This window comes from Diorhabda carinulata, chromosome X (genome assembly GCF_026250575.1).
Source record: "Diorhabda carinulata isolate Delta chromosome X, icDioCari1.1, whole genome shotgun sequence".
Classification (NCBI taxonomy): Eukaryota; Metazoa; Arthropoda; class Insecta; order Coleoptera; family Chrysomelidae; genus Diorhabda; species Diorhabda carinulata.
In genome coordinates, this window is record NC_079472.1 from 30,902,443 (window position 1) to 30,924,496 (window position 22,054).

The 22,054-nt window shown below is 29.4% G+C and overlaps 1 protein-coding gene across 5 annotated transcripts in view; it reads left to right on the forward strand.

The window, feature by feature from the left end:
* The window catches only part of LOC130900937 (mitogen-activated protein kinase kinase kinase 15), a 40,900-nt gene extending 19,336 nt beyond the window's left edge, over positions 1-21,564 (forward strand). For 2 of the 5 annotated variants that reach the window (XM_057811951.1, XM_057811950.1), the window contains exons 3-21: positions 3,919-4,126; positions 4,207-4,415; positions 4,473-4,667; positions 6,364-6,512; positions 6,568-6,904; positions 7,980-8,130; positions 8,199-8,461; positions 8,516-8,722; positions 8,790-8,968; positions 9,024-9,198; positions 9,255-9,561; positions 11,172-11,324; positions 11,381-11,626; positions 11,692-11,830; positions 16,296-16,458; positions 17,962-18,201; positions 18,266-18,547; positions 19,771-19,980; positions 20,036-21,564. In XM_057811951.1, the coding sequence (XP_057667934.1) occupies positions 4,084-4,126; positions 4,207-4,415; positions 4,473-4,667; positions 6,364-6,512; positions 6,568-6,904; positions 7,980-8,130; positions 8,199-8,461; positions 8,516-8,722; positions 8,790-8,968; positions 9,024-9,198; positions 9,255-9,561; positions 11,172-11,324; positions 11,381-11,626; positions 11,692-11,830; positions 16,296-16,458; positions 17,962-18,201; positions 18,266-18,547; positions 19,771-19,980; positions 20,036-20,188 (3,801 nt within the window). In that variant the 5' untranslated portion in view covers positions 3,919-4,083 and the 3' untranslated portion in view covers positions 20,189-21,564. Of the gene's footprint in view, positions 1-3,785; positions 4,127-4,206; positions 4,416-4,472; positions 4,668-6,363; positions 6,513-6,567; positions 6,905-7,979; positions 8,131-8,198; positions 8,462-8,515; positions 8,723-8,789; positions 8,969-9,023; positions 9,199-9,254; positions 9,562-11,171; positions 11,325-11,380; positions 11,627-11,691; positions 11,831-12,729; positions 12,769-15,299; positions 15,366-16,295; positions 16,459-17,961; positions 18,202-18,265; positions 18,548-19,770; positions 19,981-20,035 lie in introns of those variants that run through there. The other 3 variants (XM_057811948.1, XM_057811946.1, XM_057811949.1) reach the window with 3 other exon arrangements.
* The last annotated feature ends 490 nt before the right edge of the window (positions 21,565-22,054 follow it).

The following is a 22,054-nucleotide window of genomic DNA, read 5'->3' on the forward strand; positions in this document are numbered from 1 at the left end:
AGATAAATATTTAAATTGTCATTTAATGTCAAATGTTTAAAAAAAAACGATATGTATGAACCTATTAGAACAACAAACATATCATTACGTGAGATAATAAATTACTTGTTTTGAAAAATTTCTTGATAAAATTTATATACGTTTCCACATATCAGAATTATTTAAATATTCAAATCGTTTATCCTTTTATTGATACACAACCAACGACATTATCATGATTTGGTTATTTTTTTATCTAGAATGTTTTCTTTGTATAAACGGAAAGACTTTTTCGTATAAACCATTATTTGTATGAGTGAAAAGTACTTTATTAATTTTTCTTTCTATTTTTTAATTTTTATATTCATAAAACAATGCTCTGGGACTATATGAAGAAGAGCGTGCTCAGGGCCGGATTTAGGAGCATCTTGGACTATCATAAAACTTCCAATTCAACGATTTTTCGACAAAAAAGCTCGGAAGTTCAGTTCAGTTTTTCATCCAGCAGCCTAAGTAGTTGGAACAACCACATACGTGAACTATCTGATATTAAACTCAATCAGCAATTTAAAAATAACCTTAATTACTTTCCATGCATTTCCAAGGCTACTGCTTCGAATGTAACAAGATACATCCACGATTTTCCTCAGTACCTTGTTTCGAAATTTTCAAATTATTCGTACCACAGCCGCAAAGTTGATCAAATGAGTTTGACAATATGTTTTTTAAGACATAAGCTTGTTGTGTACTGAAATGCGTTACTTTGAAGGAAATTTTTTATGATACCTCGTATTAGATAAAACCTTTAAACTGAGCGTATTTCTACAGCATAATTCTATTTTTTTATCTGCTTAAAATGACGATTTTGAGTGATTAAAATTCTTAGTTATTGTATACCAGACGTCGTTAAACAATTTGATGGTATAATTAACATATAAGTCAATGTCATAAAACATTTAATGACTTATTAACAAAAGAAATCAATGTTGTGTAACAGCTTTGATTCGTTCTAAGTATTAATAACTATATTGAATCTAAACTGTTGGATTTCCGGTAGAGTGAATTTATTTATTGAATTGTTAATTAACAGATCATCTTGGTGATTATTTAAACACTAAATCGATTTAAATCAGAGGTTAAAAAACTACCAAACCGTGAAGTATAAAGATCAACCGCAATAAAAAAAAGAAAATGTCGAAAAACCTTTTTACAGTCACGAAATTTAACAAATCCACAATTAGTCAAAGTGATAAGTAAATCCTATTAGTTTCATGGTTTTTTACTAATTTATTTAATCCTCGTAAGATGTACTTAAACTTTTGTAACATTATATTCATGTTTTATCTAAAATTTCCACAAAAAAAATCATATAAACATTCACTTTGAATTACGAGAAAAGTAAATAAAGATTCGGGTGACTTGATTTCATAATTACTTACTATAAATAATGGACTAACTACTTTCCCCTTTCTAAATTGAATGTAGTATACTAAATTTTTAATTAAAAAGTCTCCTTTTAACAAACATTGTATAAAATCCGAAAACTATTTTCATATTCTACAATTAAACGCCCAGACTAACCTAAAAAGTCTCACAATGGTGCCAAAACAATCTTTTGTTCAAAAAAATATAACTAATTTTCTTGAATACAACATTCTTAATTCTTTATAACTTTACAACAGCCTATTGTTTTACGTGAAAATTTTTTTTTTAAATCTGACAACCACGTTATTTCAGGCGAGGTCCGAAATGACTCAATGGCCTTGAAAGAATGGAAAAAGTGCACGCTCCCACTCCGGATATATGTCCGGCAGTAAAAATCGTTTGAAAATTGTTGTTGACATATTGTAAACAACACACCTCTACTAATAAGCGAGAATTTCGATTTCATTACCATATGTTGGATATTCGATGAAAGTAAACCTCGTAAATTAACTTGATTACAAAAGATTAACTGACGAAATTTTTCTAATAATTTAACCTATCATGTAAACAAATACAGATTCATATGACGTAAATAAAAACTATTAGAAAGAAACCCAAGATTCTGATTTTTGTACAATATGAAACCACCAAACATTAAAATAACTCTTGTTAAAGGTGCGGAAGTGGCACACACAGAATGTGGTTGATCTAAGGCACGCAATGCGTTTGCTAACGATGCTGTGAACAGTGCTTGCACATGCGTCTTTGCACCAGTTTTTTGTGGTTAAGTTCAACAACTGGGCCCTCTATTAAATTAACATGGACATAAAAATAAACGATGAATTTTGTCTCCAATGAGTCTCCAATTACAAACCACTGTACGATAAATCAGAGAAAGAGTATACATGTTAAATATTACAATTGGACATCGTGCGCATGTGTCATGCAGTGCTCGAAATGCGAAATCTTTGAGCTTGCAGACTATGTGGACTGTGTCAGTGCTTTTATTTTACATTAGAAATGCCAGCATTGATGCTTGTATGTCAAAGGTTATCTTTATGACCATAGACAAATTAAAAAAGATAGAGTTAATTATTTTGAAACTATAGAAGAACGTGTTGCATAACCAATTTATGAATCAGGAAATACGTGATATACCTTTATATTTATTTCCTACTATTTTAATTATATCTTTAATATCTCCTACAATATAAAAATAAGTCAAGTAATTATCTATTTTTCGTGTGATTAATCAATAACAATACTCATTTATATAACCAAGAACTTGATTTTAGTAGAAATATTAAATTTTGATATTGGTTTTAATATGTATGACGTATATATGTCGTCAAAACTATCGTACATGTTCTATCGATAAATAACCTTCGATGTGGCACAAGATCAATTTTATATTTATTGTCAAGGTCAATCAAAAATTAAAAAGTAACGACTTTGCTGTTACTAACTCTTGTCATCGAACGAAATGTGGAATGCATTTTTACATATTTATATTTTATTTAACACTTCTTTTAAATGAATATATATAAGAGAACGTAAGGTCTTGAATTTATAACTAAAACATGGTAATTTTCCCGTTACACATTCCTTAACATTGATAAAGCGGCATCTCATTTTAAAGTGATACAATATGTCAACTAAATGATTGTTAGGTTAGGCAAACAAATAATTCATAATTGAAATTGACTTATCAATTTTTTAATTTCTTGTTTCTTAGAGCTTTTGATATGCTTATTTTGATAAAGACTGAAATAAGTCGAAACATCAAATTTTTAACTGTCTTTAAAAAATTATAAAAAAAACTAATTTCAAATAAGAGGAAACCTAAAATCAAGAACATTTAGCATATTTTTTCAAAATTATATATATGCAACAATTAAAAGGAAAATAAAAAACTTTGGCTTAGCTATAGTTAATGAAAAATCTTTGCTCCTGCAAATTTTACTTGATTCCATTGTTATAACATATGTTTATATTAAGTCATATGAGACATCGTTAAGCTGAATAATAATATTTTTACACTTGTGTAATAATTTTTATGATAGTAATTATATTTAAATCATGTTCTCAAAGTATTATATTATGCATATAAGATAATTTAAATTTAGCGCGTTTTGATTATTATTTTCCAAGGTCAGAGAACATGTTTTCTCAGAATTTAAATTAGTTTGTATTTCTTGATTTCTACTAATATATTTTAACAATTGAGAATTTTTTCAACAAAATATCGATAGAATAGTGAGAGTATTTTGCTAAATAGCGTTACCAAAATGTTTTTCAAATTATTTGTATGTTAATTCAAAACACTGTATACTTTATTCAAAAAAGACTAAAATATTTTAAAAAGAAGAATTTTTTGACATAAGTAATCTCGACATTTAATAAATGTCATAACAAATGTCAACAAGATTTATTTTGTTCGGTCCAATTATGCAAGTTTATTATTATTTATAACTCCAATTGAAACTTAATAAAATGAAATTAAATTTCATAAAGGAGGCCCATTTATACAATTTACATTCAAGAGGAAGCTATTGAAATAAGCCAAGTGGACAATAGCAATACTTATCTCATTAAATCTGTGCATATGGCGTTACAGATATAAGTGTTTATATTCAAATACTGATAGTCTGCACTTTAATTCTGCAAAACTAAACAAACATGCCTATTCAACCAATCTCGACCGTCTTGGAAACTGAAGCAGGTATGGAAATATGAGTCACTGAAATAACACAATATTATGTCATACAATCTGGATGTTAATATAAACATAATTTTTTGCAGAATGTCGTAGCACAACAGACAGTGTTGGATCTCATTCCGACTTATCGGGTACCACAGTACATACTGGTGGTACAATGACCAAGAATCAAATGGACGTTGTTTGTGTTATAGACATTTGCCAAACAGAAAATCTTATGCAGAGAAAAAAGGCACTAGAGGAGATTAAACAAGCTTGTCTCCAAGTAGGGGCTAACCTGAGTCATGTACAGGTAATAATACTTATAAATATGTCATACATTAAATTCTATACCTACTGATAATTGTAGTTTGAGAAACTGGATTTTGGGGAAGCCAATGTAGTTAGCAGCTTTTATAATGCAGATGTTATAATAATAGATCTCTCTTTTCCGGCACAACAAAGTACATTATTTTATCATCTTGGCGTTAGAGAGAGTTTTAATATGAAACAAAATATTTTAGTTTATAATGATACAGATCCAGAAGTTACTTTAAAGCTAAAGGTATGTATATATTTTTTGAAAATCAGCTTGAATATGTTTAAAAACATCTTAGATTTATAATTAGTATTGTTTTATGCTGTATAATTATGTTTTGGGTATAGTAGTTCAAATGTATCTTTCCGTTTGAAACGTTTTGAGGTAAGGAAATTCAAATATATGTAAAAGTAGCAAAGAGTTTTTGTTGATATATGCATTTTAAAGATTTTTCACATTTTTTTTGTGTAATTTCATATTTTTTCAAAAACTACAAGAATATAATTTATTAATAAACTAAAGCTTATACTATAATCATATTTCAGATACAGTAATTCAAATGTTCCTTTTCATTTGCAATAATTGAATTTTGAACAATTATCTGGTAATTTTATGCTGTTGTGGTATCCTCATTGTTTGGGTTTAGAAAACCAAAGAAACATCAGATTTTAATGATTTTTTTTTCTAAAATCTACAGGAATAGAATGAATTACTATTTTATTATCTAATTATTGAGTAGTTTAAATGTATCTTTTCTGTCGAGACAGTTTGAATTAAATAGATCCAAATATATTTTGATATTATGCAGGTATTGCAATTTAAAATGTTTTAAATATTTTATTCCGTACTATTGTGGTCCCTTCATTGTTTAGCTTTAGAAAATCGAAAAATCATCTGATTTCAATGATTTTTTTCCTAAATACTACAATTACTAAATTATCTGCTTATATGATAATCATGTTTTGGTTACAGTAGTTCAAATGTACCTTTTCAATGACTCATTTTTAAGTAAATAAATCCGAATATATCTTGGAAATAGGAAAAAGCTTTGAGATAATTGAATTTTAATTATTTCAGGGTATCCTTTGTTTCTATGTTTTAGAAACTGACCATGATTTTAATGAATTGTTTCAAGTATTCGTTTATTCGTCAGATTTATGAAAACAATTCATCATCACTAGTGCTACAGATTTACAGAGGGGAGTCGACTTTCTCTTGCACTAATGCCATCCTTTCTGGTCTCTTGCAAACACCATCCAGTTTGCTGCACCAATCTTTGTAGCATCTTTAGGGACCCAGTTTCTCCATTGTAGCCTTTGTTTCCCTCTACCTCTATTGTCTGTTGGTTTTGACTTGAATTCTTTTTTATGGGCATGTTGTTGTCGATTCATGCTACATGTCTTCATTGTTATTATATCTCCATTTCCTGATCCTCTGTGTAGAGCTCAATATTATATCTACGTTTCCAGACATTATATTTTTGGAAAACAACGTAAATTTTTCTTAGTATCTTAAGAAATAAAACTATTAAACTAAATTATACGATAATCATATTTTGAGTAAAGTAGTTCAAATGTACCTTTTAGTTTAAGGTATTTTAGTTAATAAATTCAAATATATTTTGTCTAAATGAAAGATGATTTTATAAAATGCTTGTTTTTTGTATAAATTAACAAAAAAATTTATCAACTTCATTTGATGTTTTGCAAAAAAGAAGTATATATATGATAATACTTAAAGTCATAAAATCTTAAGAAACCTATGAAAATGAAATATTTTTCATGTTTTTTTTTCATAAATCCACCGTAAAAGCAAATATTAAGAAAAATAATTAAAATTTAATGATTTTATAGTTTTTTAGAGCATAAAAAACGAGGGGAACACGATGGTATTTAACCTATTATATTTTTATTTGTATTAAATTTTATTTTTTGGATTCTAGTTATCGTGTAGTAGTTACGCTTTTATATCTTATAAATTATGTGAAAGTTCATGCCTCACTACTTGTCCCAGTGGTCGAATAGACGAACCGACAGATTTTCTGCATCAGAAATTAAAAAAATTATTACAAGACGTAGAAATACAAACAAAGTAAGTAAAAGGATAATTACAAAACGGTGTAAATAAATATCTGATGAAATTGTAGAGCGCACATGAAAGAGAAATTTCTCAGCGATCTCAAAAAATTAAAAGAACAGAAAAACGGCGAAGAGCTAAACGAGGCTTTGCTCCTGATGCGTAAGCGTCTCGATGATCCCAACGTTCTTTCAGGAGAAGTCATCCTGAACATGTTGTTCTGTTTCCGGGACATCCAAGAATACGACGCGATGATACATTTAGTCGAAGACCTAAAAAAAGTTCCTACAGCCAGAAAGTACCTGAATTCTTATATAATGTTCCTGTACGCGTTCGCATTGAATAGAAGGAAAAAAGACGGTGATAGAAAAAATGCTTTGGCAGTTTGTGAAGAATCTCTAAAAAGCGTGAGTCAATTTTTTTTTATTTATTTTCGAGTTTTATTTAGAGGGTGATGATAAAATGGTGGCAAAAATTTCACTATTTTAACATTATTGTGTTATTTTGATTGGAAATATGTATATTTGATAAAAAATTACATTGATTTAAACTAAAAAACATTACCTACTCTTATAAAAGATTCGATGATTCTGAAATTATCTAATGAATAGGTTTATTTTTTATATCAATCAATAGAAAAAAGTTTTATCTAGATAACTCGTCATATTTCGATGATTTAATTCCATATTTATACGAAATATATAGTGTGAAAGTTGAAGTAAACTTTTTTGTGACACACTTCAATTAAAATAATTGTATTATCTACGCCTATGGATTGGAAAAACTCTAATAGGTAAAAATCGGGAGAGTAGTATTTTTAATAACATCAAAAAAATATGTCAACTTTATAATTTATAATTATAAGGGATGAAACTTTGAGAATTCGAAAGAAAAAAATTTAATTCAAACTAAATTCAAAGACCTCGTTTAATCTTCATGAAAATTTTTATAAAACTTGGCATAATGATAGTTTAAAGCAAGCTGATTGAGTCTCAACCCACCCCAATACCGTCACAACAACCCCTGGATACCATAAAAGGCGTGGTTTTGGCCAATTTTTCTGAAACTTGGTACAATGATGGTTTGAAACAAACTAAATATGCACGAACTCCCAAGACAGTTTTCAATTTGACCAAAGACTACTAGATAACAGATTGATACAAATATGATTATTAGCTTATGCAGTGGAAACTAAAGGTATAGTGGTAGATGTTGAAGTACCTTTTTCATTTTTCATGGGTAGTTTTGGGGTTTTGTGTCCATTGAGACGCTTAATCAGTTCGTTTTGAACTATCCTTTGCCAAATTGCAGAATAATTGGCCTAAACCAATTTCTTTTTTCTTAAGAGAATCAAAACTACCCTTGGGCTCTTCAAGGGTAGTTTTGACGGGACTGGGGGGGGTTTGGGGTTTTATTTATACCACAAGTGTCGGTTATGCATATTTTTTCATACTGTCTATATCCAAAAATACGCCATTTCAGAAAGAAAACCATTTCCCTGACATGTTATGCCTCTGCGGGAGGATATATAAAGACATGTTTACGGAATCTGATCATAAAGACATCAAAAGCTTGGACGCCGCCATCTATTGGTACCGAAAAGGTTTCGAGGTTCAACCTAACGAATACGCAGGTATAAAAAAAATCGATATTGTACCTGTAAAATAAGAAAAAAATATGAATAATCTTGTCATGTTTAAGGTATCAATTTGGCAACGTTGTTGGTAATAAAAGGTGCGGAAATTGGTAAATCCGACGAATTACAACACATCGGTATGGTACTGAATAATCTAATAGGTAAAAAGGGCAGTTTGGCGTCCCTTATAGACTACTGGGACGTGGCGACGTTTTTCGAAATTTCCGTACTTTTTCAACATTACAGTAACGCCACCCAAGCTGCTGCCTGTATGTTCAAATTGAAACCACCAAATTGGTACCTGAAATCGACCGTGGGTAACATACAGGTCAGTATACCATAAAACCACCTCGATACTACCTTTAATTAATCAATTTTCCAGTTAATTGATAAATTTCGTAAAAAAACCGAAGAAATCGTTAGTCCCGAAGAACAAATCTTTCATTTCTGGATGGAATTTTTCCTGGAAGCCACCAAAGAAGAACAAGAAGAAGTATTTAGGTTCCCTGCTTTGATATTGGAACCAAGTAAAGAATTAATGCCCAGTTACGTTTGTATCAATCTCGGTGCAGACCCTCAAACTCTACAGGTAAATACCGAGGATTTTTATTTTACGTTTCTTTTTTTGGCGTTTCTCCATTTTTTGGTGTTTCTAGGTGACCAATTTGTGTGATAGGAGTTTGAGGGGTGAATGTAAACAAATACACGATTGGGAATTCACCGCCAATCACATAAGGAGCGTCAGTTTTTATAAAAGGGACGAAAGATGTTTGTTCCTCTACGTCCATCACAATTCGGATGATTTTCAAATTTTTTTCCCATCCGAAACCTGCAGGTAAAGGACATTAAAACATTATAAATTGATGTTACCAATTTTAATTCCTTTATAGGGAGTGTTTTTATAAATTAATTCTCGAGCTTACCAATCACCAAGAGGGTCTCGTGGAATCCGAACCCCCTCGCGATATCAAATACGAATACGAACGTGACGAAATGGGTAAAAAAGTGATTTTAGGCAAAGGGACGTACGGAATAGTTTACGCTGCTAGGGATCTCAATACCCAAGTAAATATACCGCTCGCCCCCATCGGGATGACGGTTGAATTGACGTTATTTTTTAGGTTCGTATCGCCGTTAAGGAAGTACCCGAGAAGAATCTTGGGGCGGTGCAACCCCTACACGAAGAAATTCGACTTCATTCTCAATTGAGACATAGAAATATTGTGCAATATTTGGGTTCGTTATCGGAAGATAATTATTTTAAGATTTTTATGGAACAAGTACCCGGGGGTTCTTTAAGCGCTTTACTGAGATCCAAATGGGGTCCGCTTAAATCTAACGAACACACGATGGCGTATTATACTAAGCAGATTTTGGAGGGGTTGAAATATTTACACGATCAGAAGATTGTACATAGGGACATCAAAGGCTAGTAAACATTTTTTTATTTATTAATTTTTGGATTTTTCAACTATTTTTTTTTTGAAATTTATTGTTTTTCAAATTTTTTTTGTATACTTTTGTTTATATCTTGGTATGAATTAGTTTTTCGATTTTTCAACTTTTTTTTCGAATTAATTTTTATATTTTTAAAAAATTTTTCGAATTTTTATATTTTCAAAATTTTTTTTGTCTACTTTTGTTTATACCTTTGTATGAATTAATTTTTGAGTTTTTCAACATTTTTTTTTTCATAAAATTAAATTGAATTTTGTGTATTTACTTATATTATTAAATATTTTTTTTTCAAATAAATTAATTTTTAAATATTTTTTTTTCTTCAAATTTTCAACAGTTTTTGTTTCAAATAATTGATGATTTTTCGAAATTTTGAGTTTAATTTTATTTTTATATATCTACTTTGAATATTTTTTCATTTTCGACATATTTTTCATACAATTGTATGGATTTTTAGATTTTTTTTTAATTTTGCGTTTTATTTTTTTGTTAATTTACTTTTAATATTGTTTTTATATATTTTACATTTTGAAACATTTTTGAATACAATTGATTTTAAAATTTTTAAAAACTTTGTCTTAAATTTTTTCTTGTTTATTTACTTTGAAAATTTTCTCATTTTCTCACATTTTTTATAAACAATTGAATTAATTGCTAAATTTTTAAAAAATTTTGCATTTTATTGTTTTTTGTTAATTAATATTTAATATTTTTTCATATTCCTACATTTTTAAATTTTCAAATACAATTGAATTGATTTGTTTTATTTTTTTGTTTAATCACCGGAAATATTTTTTTCATATTTTTAAGTTTTTCAACATTTTTTGCGTTAAATTTTTCAAATTTTAATATTTTTTTTATTTAAATTTTCTTATTTGAAATAATTTAATTGTCTTTCCACTTTTGCCATATTTTGTGTTGAATTTGACTCAATTTTTGACATTTTTTCATACAATCGAATTAATTTTCATATTTTATCAAATTTTTTTATATATTTGAATCAATTTTGAAAATTTTCGTATTTTTATACAATTGTTTTTATTTTCGCATTTTTTAACGTTTTTTCATACTATTTAAATTCATATAAAATATTTATTCAAGAAAAAAAAATTAATAAAGGAAAAGTGAATTCGGGAGGTGAACCTCTTTTTTTAAATTTATTTCAGAAATATTTGCAAAAAACAAAAAAAAACATATCTACACGGCTTGTGATCATAGTTGAAACACGCTAATTCGGCGTTTTCTAGGTCGAAGAATCCATTTATAGAAGTCCCGGAAATCTTTTCTTACTTCAAATCTCTTAATATTCTGAAAATAAACACCACCCCTTCCATAAAAACTCAAATTGATAAATGCAGTTGAGAATGCTAAACCGGAAGTGAACCTATTGATTTATTGGTAAAAACCGGAAGTTCCAATTTACCACATCTGAAACTTCGATAAATGGATTCTACGAGATCGAAAACGCTAAATTAACGTGAAAACGTAGCAAATATGGAAGTATAGTTGATTTTTTTTTCAATTTTTACGAGCTTTATCTCTATTTCTGACGTTTTGAATCGAATTATACCTTGTTGTAGGTGATAACGTTTTAGTTAATACCTACAGCGGCGTGGTGAAAATTTCCGATTTTGGTACATCGAAAAGATTAGCCGGCTTATGCCCTAGCACCGAAACATTCACCGGTACACTTCAGTACATGGCACCGGAAGTCATCGACAAAGGACAGAGAGGTAACAAAATCCATCTCTTTCCCAAACAATCGTATTTATTTCGTTTAAACATTGAGGTTATGGCGCCCCCGCCGATATTTGGTCCCTCGGTTGTACGGTGGTGGAAATGGCGACGGGAAAACCGCCTTTTATCGAATTGGGTTCGCCGCAAGCGGCGGTATTCAAAGTTGGTTACTACAAAGCTCATCCGGAAGTGCCTGAGGAGTTGTCTGAAAGGGCGAGATCTTTTATCAAGAGGTGTTTCGAACCCGATCCGGATAAAAGAGCTACCGCCGCGCAATTATTGGAAGATCCGTTTTTAGGTAATTTTTTTTTCACTCTGTTGTTTCATTATTATTTTGTGTGGTGTGGAAATTTTTGTTTGCAGGATCTGAGAGGAGACAAAAGACTGTTCGATTGAATACGGAATTTAATCGAAGCGTTTCGGTACCTGCGGAAAAAATTACCACTCGGCAAACCGGGCACAGCAGCGCCCCCAATCAAACGCCGACAACTCCTGAAAATGAGTAAGTTTTTTTCTGTATTTGCTTAAGTAGGTGCATGGCATATTTTTTACATTTCTTATTTTTCTTTTTTATTTTTCTGTTCTTCCTATTTTTTGTTGTTTTTTTATAGTTATTTACCCCATTTATTTCTGCCTATTCTTCGTAGTTTTCTCTTGATTTCCACGTTTTTCTCCATTTTTATTTTTTCCCCATTTTTTGTTTTTTCCTCATTTTTATTATTTTACCTCTACCATTTCTTCCCCTTTTTATTGTTTTGTCTCATTTTTTAATTTTTATCTTTGTTTTTCCCACTTTATCGATTTTCTTATTTTTTCCTATTCTACTTTTTTTGCCTTATTTTTTTGATTTTCCCCTATTTTTGTGGTTTTTCCATTGTTTCTTGTTTTTTTTTCATATTTTTCTTTTTCAGCCCATTTTTGGGTATCCCCTTGTATTTCTTTTGATTTTATTGATATTTTTCCCGTTTTTTTACCATACTGTTTTTCAGTATTTTTCATCTCTTCCCCATTTTTTTGAAATTTGTTCTGTTTTTTCCAGTCTATTTTTGTTTTTTTCATATTTTCCTTTTTTCTACCGTATTTTTTTATTATTCCCTATTTTTTGTTATTTGTTCCTAATTTTTGTTTCCCTTCTATTTTTTCATATTTTTTCTGTTTTTTACCCCAATTTTTGCATCTCTCTAGTTTTCTTATTATTTTCCTGTTTTTCATCCTACTTTTCGTTTTGTCTTTATTTTTTACCTTATTTTTCGTTTTCTCCCTATTTTTTTAATTTTTCCTTTTTTACTTGTTATTTTTGTTTTTCTCCTATTTTACTGTTTTTTTGGGTCTTTTTTGTAAAATCTCCAATTTATTATTGTGATGTTATCCATTTGTTAATTAATCCTCAAATTTACCCAGACCAGCATTAACGGATGGAGAAATATGGCATTCAGTGGGGTAAGGGTGATTTTTTATTAATTTTTTTATATGTCAAAGTAAACCGAAATTATTTTTTCGAAATTATTAATACCCCAATTCAATTTTTTTCTATGAAAAATATGTTTTTTTTTATTAATTATGTTGATTTCACAAAATAACGGACAACCCTGTATAGCTAATAAGACTTCATACTAGTATAATACATTTTAACCACAATTTTCATTTTATTAATAGTTTGATTTGTTGGTCTCGTAGTCACAACCAACTTCGAAAATAATGAGTTTCAATATTAAATACATAATTGTTTTCTTAGATTAAATTTTACAAAAAATTCAATTTCAAAAATAATTTTTACCATAAGGGAAAAAAATGAAGAATAACAACAAATATCGCGAGACATTCGATTTTAATCCGCCATATTTCTATAAAATGGCGCCCAAATTTCAAAGTTATACAAAACAAAGTTATTTGAAAATATTCTTAACTTTAAAAAAAATGAACCATCCTGTATCACTAACAATAATACTTAATCATAATTCATACCACATTTTCTGAACAAATTTTATTAATAGTATGATTCGTCGTTCGCGTAGTCATTACCAAATTTTTTTTGGAACTGTCAAAACAAAAAATGAATCGTTTTTCAATTGTAGATTTCAGTATTTCATTTGATTCCGCGATTTCGACATAATAGTGACTTTTTCGTATTTAAAGTATTGATATAATAAAAACTAGATTACGAGATTTAAAAAAATTCGTACGTAAAAAAACCGGTAAAAAAAAATATGATAATTCCAAATATTCTCAACGTTGAAGATTGGTGTTGCAAGTACACAAATAAGTGGTAATCGTTTTGTTGTTTTTTTTAAACGTCTAGTGGTGTTATCGTCTTTTGTGAAATTGTGTCAATCCTATTTGGATTTTTTTGTCTACTGTATATAAATGAATCATTAATTATTGAAGTCAATTTCATAATAGAACGTGATTTAGTCAATAAAAATCCAAATAAATGAGTTGTATGATGGTTAATATAAGTTTTGATTCAGATTGAAGATTTTTGGTAAGCAATATTATTAAAAATATATATAAAACACTTTTTTTTATTGAATTTGAAAAAAAAACAATTATTTTTATCATAAAATACAATTTTTTATGGTTAATAAGAAAAGTTTCTTAAAGAACTATTTGTATTGATTATTTTCAAACGTCATCTGTCAGTTGTCAATTTTCGTGGAAAACAGATTATAAAGTTTCATATAATAATTCTTAATTGATGTGTTCATCAAATAATTTCTTCAAATTGCAACAATTTATATCACTTTTTTTCTAATTTCTGAAAAATTTTAACCTTCAAGAAGTAAAAAATGTCATCTCAATGTGATAAATTCCTTAGAAAACTGTTTGTATTTACTATTTTCAAAAAATGTCATCTGTCTGTTGTCATTTTTAGTGGAATACAGACAAAACAGCTGTATAGTGGTTATTGTTTATGTTTGTTTCGATCGATTAATTTCCTCAAATTTTAATAAATTTTATCCATTGTAAATTCTAACAATTTTAACCTCCAAAATGTTAAAAATGCCTTTTTTTATCCTGAAGTGAATTTTATAGGGTTAATTTGAAGTTCGTTGAAAACCTATTTGTATTGACTCTTTTCAAATAACGTCAATAGTCAAAACTAATTTCCTATAATGATCGTTAATGATGTTTATCGATTAATTTCTTCAAATTTTAAAAATTGATATCCGTTTTTTCGTAAATACATAAACATTTTAACCTTCAAAAAGTTTGAAATGTCTCCTTTTTATCCCGAAGTGGGTTGTTTAATTAGAGGTGATAGAACCAATGCAAAATTCCTGTGTAATTAACGAAAGGCGAAAGTTGTGAAATATAGTTAAATATGTTCGAGAAATTTTATAAGTGGTTAATAATACACATTAATTTATTAATGTACATATTTGGATTATCAGGTACGAAAATGTGTTATATTAAAAACAAATCTTGCACTTGTTTAAACAATAAAAGAACTGCTGTTTTGTTTGCTTCAACTTGTTCTAATAAGTCAGATTAATAATAAAAGACGTTGGGAAATGTAACAAATTATTTCTAACTTAACTTTATATCTGGCCTCTATTACTATAATTAATGATTACTATTATAAGTTATTTTATTGCTCTAGAATCTTTGTTTTTACTTTTTTCACTACAAACAGAAATATATACAAAAATTGTAAAAAACCTTCCGAAACTGAAACTGACACAGTTAAGTTAAATTATGTATACTATTATCATTGAATTAGTTTCAAATTACATTAATTCTTATGAAAATTACGTAATTTTTTCTCTACAAGCGAAATGCAATAATTATCATATCATTTTAAAAAAATTTAATCTAAACATATACATTTTCAAAAAAATCAAATTCAACGACATTATTTCATACTTCATTTATCTCGAAAAAATAAATTAACGTACTAAAAAATCATTTTTGAATCAAAACTTTTTTTTACCATATACTGGGTGTGTTGTAAATCAATCATTAACTTACAGCTCCGTACAGGGTCGAGCATCCTTACTACCACCTATACAAATGCCCACTGCCCTTACTTTCAACAGGTAAATTAACCATCTAATTACTAAACTAATTGCTTTACTATAAACATGTTTCCGGTACAGTAGTTCAAGTGTACCATTTCGTTTAGGGTATTTTAAAGTTAATAAAACCAAATATATTCAAAAAAATAAGGAATATATCTTTTAGATACGTCAAAAAAAAAGGTTAGTGTCGAATAGATTTGTGATAACTTCTAAAATACCCTGTATTTTTTATTTGATAAAACATAATTACAAAATCTTTTCATTTTACATCGAACTTTATACTTGTTGAAAGTTATTTTATTTATTTGTTGTGTCTCGAGATATGCATGTAATTATTTATTCCGTATGACATTGTTGTAAATATTTTTGTTTATATTGAACTTATTTAAATGTGGGCAAAAATTTAGGTAACCAAAATAAATACATAACCTCCAAATTCTACTCTATATTTTTAATGAAAAATCAACTATTCTATGGATATGTCTTCTACTACTGCAATTTTGACATATTTATTGTAAAGTGTATTGTCAAAGTTCATCCTTGCTTCTTTATGTAACGCTTCAAGCTTTTCCTTACCTAGCCTACAACACCTGGGCCCTAGGCATTAAACAAATGTGGTTGTTTCTTCTTCTTCTTGGCAGAACTTGCAATTGCTATTTCAAGGCTTTTTTTTCATCTTTTTTTGTCCAAAATGTCGACCTCTTCATTGTCCAGGTGCAATTTATGTCTTGGCATCCAGATTATGGTTGTTCCATTAAATGAATTGTTGTTTGATCCATTTTCTCCAGCTCCTTTCTGTCTAGATACGTATATGAGTTAACTTCTTGTTATTTCCTATTTTAATGGTTACCTAAATTCCACCATTACCGTCTTGTCTGATTTAATAATATCGAAATTAACTTTCCACGGTTAATGAAATGTCATGTAATTTGGCATTTTTATTGTTAGTTTGGCGTCGACACCATCATTGGATTGCGAAAGCGAAAGCCCCAATACGGAACGCAGAAACTCATCTGGTACTTTATTATCACCGGAAGTGGATACCGGTATCGAAACCGATGGGTTCTATTTATTAAAAAAAGACTCCCAACGTCGTACAACTCTTGCCAAGGTACTTGACTAAACAAAAAAATCGATTTTTTCACTAAACTCGTGGGCAAAAAAATCCACTCAAGTCTCACGCTCGCGATAAAAAATCTGTAGCTACCATTCGTTTTCTGATTTCAGCGTCTCAAAGCTATTAGTTTTAACTTTATAATGAGTGATCTGTGTTTTAATCGAGTTATTTTTTTTGGTAAAGAAAAAATATCAAACGCAAATGGAAAAGGGTTAAAATTTACAGCAAAGACCTCAATTGGCTCCAATGAATCGTTAGTCGATAAAATCTGACAAAAGTAGACGCCAATTTTCGTGAAATTACTTGAATTGCCGTGAATCGACGTCAATAGACATCGATCAACATCAAGTGACAATCGGTTTCAATAAACGGGACGGGTTAATCGACAAGATCTGACAAAAGTAAACGCCAATTTACGTGAAATGTCATAAATTGCCGGGATTCGACTTCAGTCGGCTCCAATTAATTGTTAATCGACAACATCTGACAAAAGTAGACACCCATTTAAGTGAAATGACATAAATTGCCGGGAATCGACTTCAATTGGCTCCAATAAATCGTTAATCGACAAGATCTGACAAAAGTAGCCGCCAATTTTCGTGAAATTACTTGAATTGCCGTGAATCGACGTCAATAGACATCGATCAACATTAAGTGACAATCGGTTTCAATAAACGGGACGGGTTAATCGACAAGATCTGACAAAAGTAAACGCCAATTTACGTGAAATGTCATAAATTGCCGGGATTCGACTTCAATCGGCTCCAATTAATTGTTAATCGACAACATCTGACAAAAGTAGACGCCAATTTACGTGAAATGACATAAATTGCCGGGAATTGACTTCAATTGGCTCCAATAAATCGTTAATCGACAAGATCTGACAAAAGTAGACGCCAATTTTCGTGAAATTACTTGAATTACCGTGAATCGACGTCAATAGACATCGATCAACATCCAGTGACAATCGGTTTCAATGAACGGAACGGGTTAATCGACAAGATCTGACAAAAGTAGACGCCAATTTACGTGAAATGACATAAATTGCCGGGAATCGACTTCAATTGGCTCCAATAAATCGTTAATCGATAAAATCTGACAAAAGTAGACGCCAATTTTCGTGAAATTACTTGAATTGTCGTGAATCGACGTCAATAGACATCGATCAACATCAAGTGACAATCGGTTTCAATAAACGGGACGGGTTAATCGACAAGATCTGACAAAAGTAAACGCCAATTTACGTGAAATGTCATAAATTGCCGGGATTCGACTTCAGTCGGCTCCAATTAATTGTTAATCGACAAAATCTGACAAAATTAGACGCCAATTTTCAAGAAATGATATGAATTGCCGTGAATCAACGTCAATAAACATTGAGTGACAATCGGTTACAGCGACTTGCGGTTACAGAGTCGATTTTTTCGCACACGAGTGTATTTTTAAATTCTGAAAAAAATTTTCTGGGTGTTATTTGATTGTTGGTACACTTTGAAGGTTCTTGCCAACGACGGTGTGAAAATATGCGAAGTGTGGATGCAAAAAGTACGAGAAAAATATTTGGGGGAGACGGTTCTCACTCAAAAACATCTCTTACGTTTAATGGACGGTCTCAAAGCTTACATCACAGAACAATCGATGACAGTAGTCGAAAGTACCGTTAGGCAATTGAAAGAAGAATTAGATTTCGATTCTGCCGCTATAAATCAATTGCAATTCGCCATTTATTTATATCAGGTGAACATAACCTCGTTTTTGTAACGAAAATATTATCGAATTAACAATTTTTTCGTATCTATAGGAATCGGTTAACGAAGTACTACGACTTCATCCGATCAAACCGCATTGGATGTTCGCTCTTGATAATTTGGTACGTTCTTGTATACAAGCCGCCATTACGGTTCTAACGCCCGAATTGAGCGAGCACATAGCCAACCATAGTTCGCCTAGTACGGTGAATTCTAGTAAAAGTAGTAAAACGAGCGAAGGATTCGATGTTAGAGATTCGAATTTGCAATTGAGGAACGAAAACGCTCGACTTTGGCAGGATCTTCTCGAATGTCAACGGCAATATCAAGGACTAGTAAGTATTATATTTCAGTGTTTCGATTTTTGTCCATATACTTTTCAATTTTGATTTTTTCTATGAAATAGCCACCAAATTGTTTGAAATAACTGATCGATCTTGTATAAAATTCAATTTCACTTGATAATTTACTTTTAACTACACAAAATGGCACCCAAACTTTAGCTTTTAATCCTAAAGTATCAAATTCTTCAAAAGATTCGAATTATTTACAAAAAAAGTCGTAATTAACTGCTCTATAATCGATGCAATCTCCATTTTAATTGAAAATTTATTTTTGACAACAAAAAATGGCGCCCAAATTTCAATATTTGATCTGGTAGTCTCACAATTACTAAAAGGATCAAATTCCTCAAAAAATTATCATAACCAATTGCTCTATTAACGATATATTTCTCATTAAACAGTATAAAATGGCGCCTAAACCGTAACAGTTGATTTTATAGTTTCAATTTCATGAAAAGAATCAAATTACCCGAAAAAAGTCATAAATCATAAATTTGACTCTAGCATTTACTTTTGACAGTAAAAATGGCGTCCAAATTGTTATGTTTGAAACTAACCTAGTTTGCATTGCCTTCTAATCCAAATATTTTCCATTTGACAGCATAAAATGGCGTCCAACTGTTCTTTTACCGAAGTAATGATTATTTGACTCATAATATTCGTTTTCGACAGTATAAAATGGCGCCCAAGCTTTGGAAATTGATCTTACAAATCTGAAATCGATTAATAGAATCAAAATATTTTAAAAAAATTCTCACTAAATGCTTTTAAACCATATCTTTTCCATTTTGACTTTAATATTTACTTTTGGCAGTAAAAAATGGCTTCCAAACTGTCAAGATTGTTCCTAACCTAATTTGAACTGCTTTCCCTTCCAAATATATCCCATACAACTTTAGCATTCCCTTTTGACAGTATAAAATAGCGCCCAACTGTTCTATAATCGATATAATTATCATTTGACTTATAACATTCGCTTTTGACAGTTTAAAATGGCGTCCAAACTGTCCTAACTTGTTACGAACAACTTTGTTTCTTAATAACTTACATATTCTCCATTTTGACTCTTGCATCTACTTTTGACAGTGTAAAATAGCGTCCAAACTGTCGAGATTGAATCTAACCTAGTTTGAATAGTTTTCCAATCGATATATTTTTCATTAGATATATTTTTCATTTAACGCCCAATATCAAAAAAATTGTTCCTATTATAGTTGAAACAACTAATAGAAACCCATCGTCAAGAATTGACGCTTCGACAACTGTGTTGTTATCGGTGTTGTTACCACGCTCGCGACCATGTCAATAACGATCTCAAAGAAATCGTCGAAGAAGATCAAAGACTCGCCAATTGGTTGGAAGGTTTGGGTATACACGAATCCGCCAAGAAAATTTTCCTATCCGAGGGATACACCCTCGAAGAGGTAATTTTATTATCGAAATATATTCGGTTGTGAAAAATTGCGTTTTTGTTATCAGGTGCTTTATCACATAAATCGAGAAGATTTGGAAAAAGTGGGTCTAAAAGGTTCGACGGTTCTTCGTATTTGGAGGGCGATCGAACAACATCGGTTGGGAAGTGAGGTTATAATTTGCAATGGGGTTACGACAGATGACAGCGGAACTGTTTGATTGCTCTAATTGAAAAATTCCTTCGAAATATTTTTGATAATTGTACATACGACTATATGGAATTGAAAAATATTTTGATATTTCGACGGAATTTTCTTTAAAAAAAAACACTTTCGTAGTTACGCCATGTTTTATTTTTTTTTTTCGATTTTTTCTTTGTTGAAATTTTTTCTTTTACTTAATTCCAATTTCGGCGTTTTCAAAATAATATTACGGGGTTTGGTTGGAAAATTTGACTAAATAGGCTTTCGTACTTAAAATGTGGAAATGAAATTTTTTTTTGTAACTTTTTTTTCAAATTAACTTGAAAATTAAAGAGAATTTTTGAATATTTCATTTTTACCAAAGGGGGACAACAAATTTCATTTATTTATTATTAAAATGTATTTTATTTGGTTGTTTGATATTTGGAAATTACGTTGAAGTAGAGAAATTAATTGAACAATTTTGAAAATTTTTTCAAAAATTGCAAAAAATCATTCGTATAATCCCCTCGTATATACATGTTAAATTTCCCGAAATTGAAACTTTTCCGGTTTGAATCGAAATATTATCCAAGTCCTCTTGTATCCATATTTTTTTTATAATTTCTTGTCATTTTCATAATGCCCTCGTATATACATGTTGATTTCTTTTTGCAGTGTTGTAAAGACAATTTAATTTAAATATTATCTAATGACCTCGTAACTATATATTACAGATTATTAAAAGTTGATGAAATTTGTTGGAAAATTACGATTTTCAATCAATTCATTTCTCTTAAACCTCAAAATTTCAAATAATTACGAGGGTAAACGTAAAAATTATTTTATTAATAGATGAAATCTTGAAATTTCTCAATAAATTGTCCAATTAAGTTTTCTTCATCACAGTTTTCATAACAAATATGCAAATAATGAAAAAAATTGATTTTGGAATTTTTTAGTCAAATTTTTCTTGCGTCATTTTTTTTAATTCAAATCGTCTTCGAACCATTTTGTCCCTCAACTGTGATTCGAGATTTTTTTTTGTTTTAATTCTATATTTTAATTTCGAAAAATTTTTTCGTGCAACAATTTATATATTTATTTTTTAAGAAATAATTTATTTGGTTTGTACTACCAAAGTCGATTGGTAAAAAAATATTAACCGAATTTTATTAAGTTTTAATTTTTTGTTACACGAAGTAACTTTATATTTTTCAAAACTAAAACTAGATTTTTTTAAATGATTCTTATCGAAAATAACCCAGTTAATCAAATATAGAACGCCCAGTACATCACAATCAACTTTATAATGTTTTTTCTTCTAAAAAATCGTAAATTAGACATTAATTAATATTGTTTTTGTTTTTTCTTCTTGATATCATTAATAAAATTAATTTTATGTAAAACAAACGTGTGTTTTATTTCCTTTTATATCGAAATGTGCAAAAGTAAGAATTGTTAAAAAAAAGCGATATAAAACGGTAAGTACAATTTTTTTACAACCCTCGTATACACAAATCTATATATTTCTTACAATTGATGCAAATATAATTTGGTAGAAATTTATTATTCTCTGCTTCTTTTTTCACCAGAAAACAATTTAACTTCGAATTTCAATTAAAAACTACAGGGGAAACGAAAAATTTGAAACTATGTATAATACTTATTTTTTTTCACCTCGTATATAATAATTTTGTCCTAAGGGTTTACTTTGAAATTTGAAGGAGATTTAATTTAACTTCGGAATACGATTAAAAAATACGAGAGGAAACAGACATTGGATACTGTAAAAATAATACTTTTCATAATCACCTTGTATATAATAAAACTGTAACAAGCCGTTATTTTCTAAAAGATAGTTTAACAATGCAAACAAAGGTAATCCAAAAAAGATATTTTT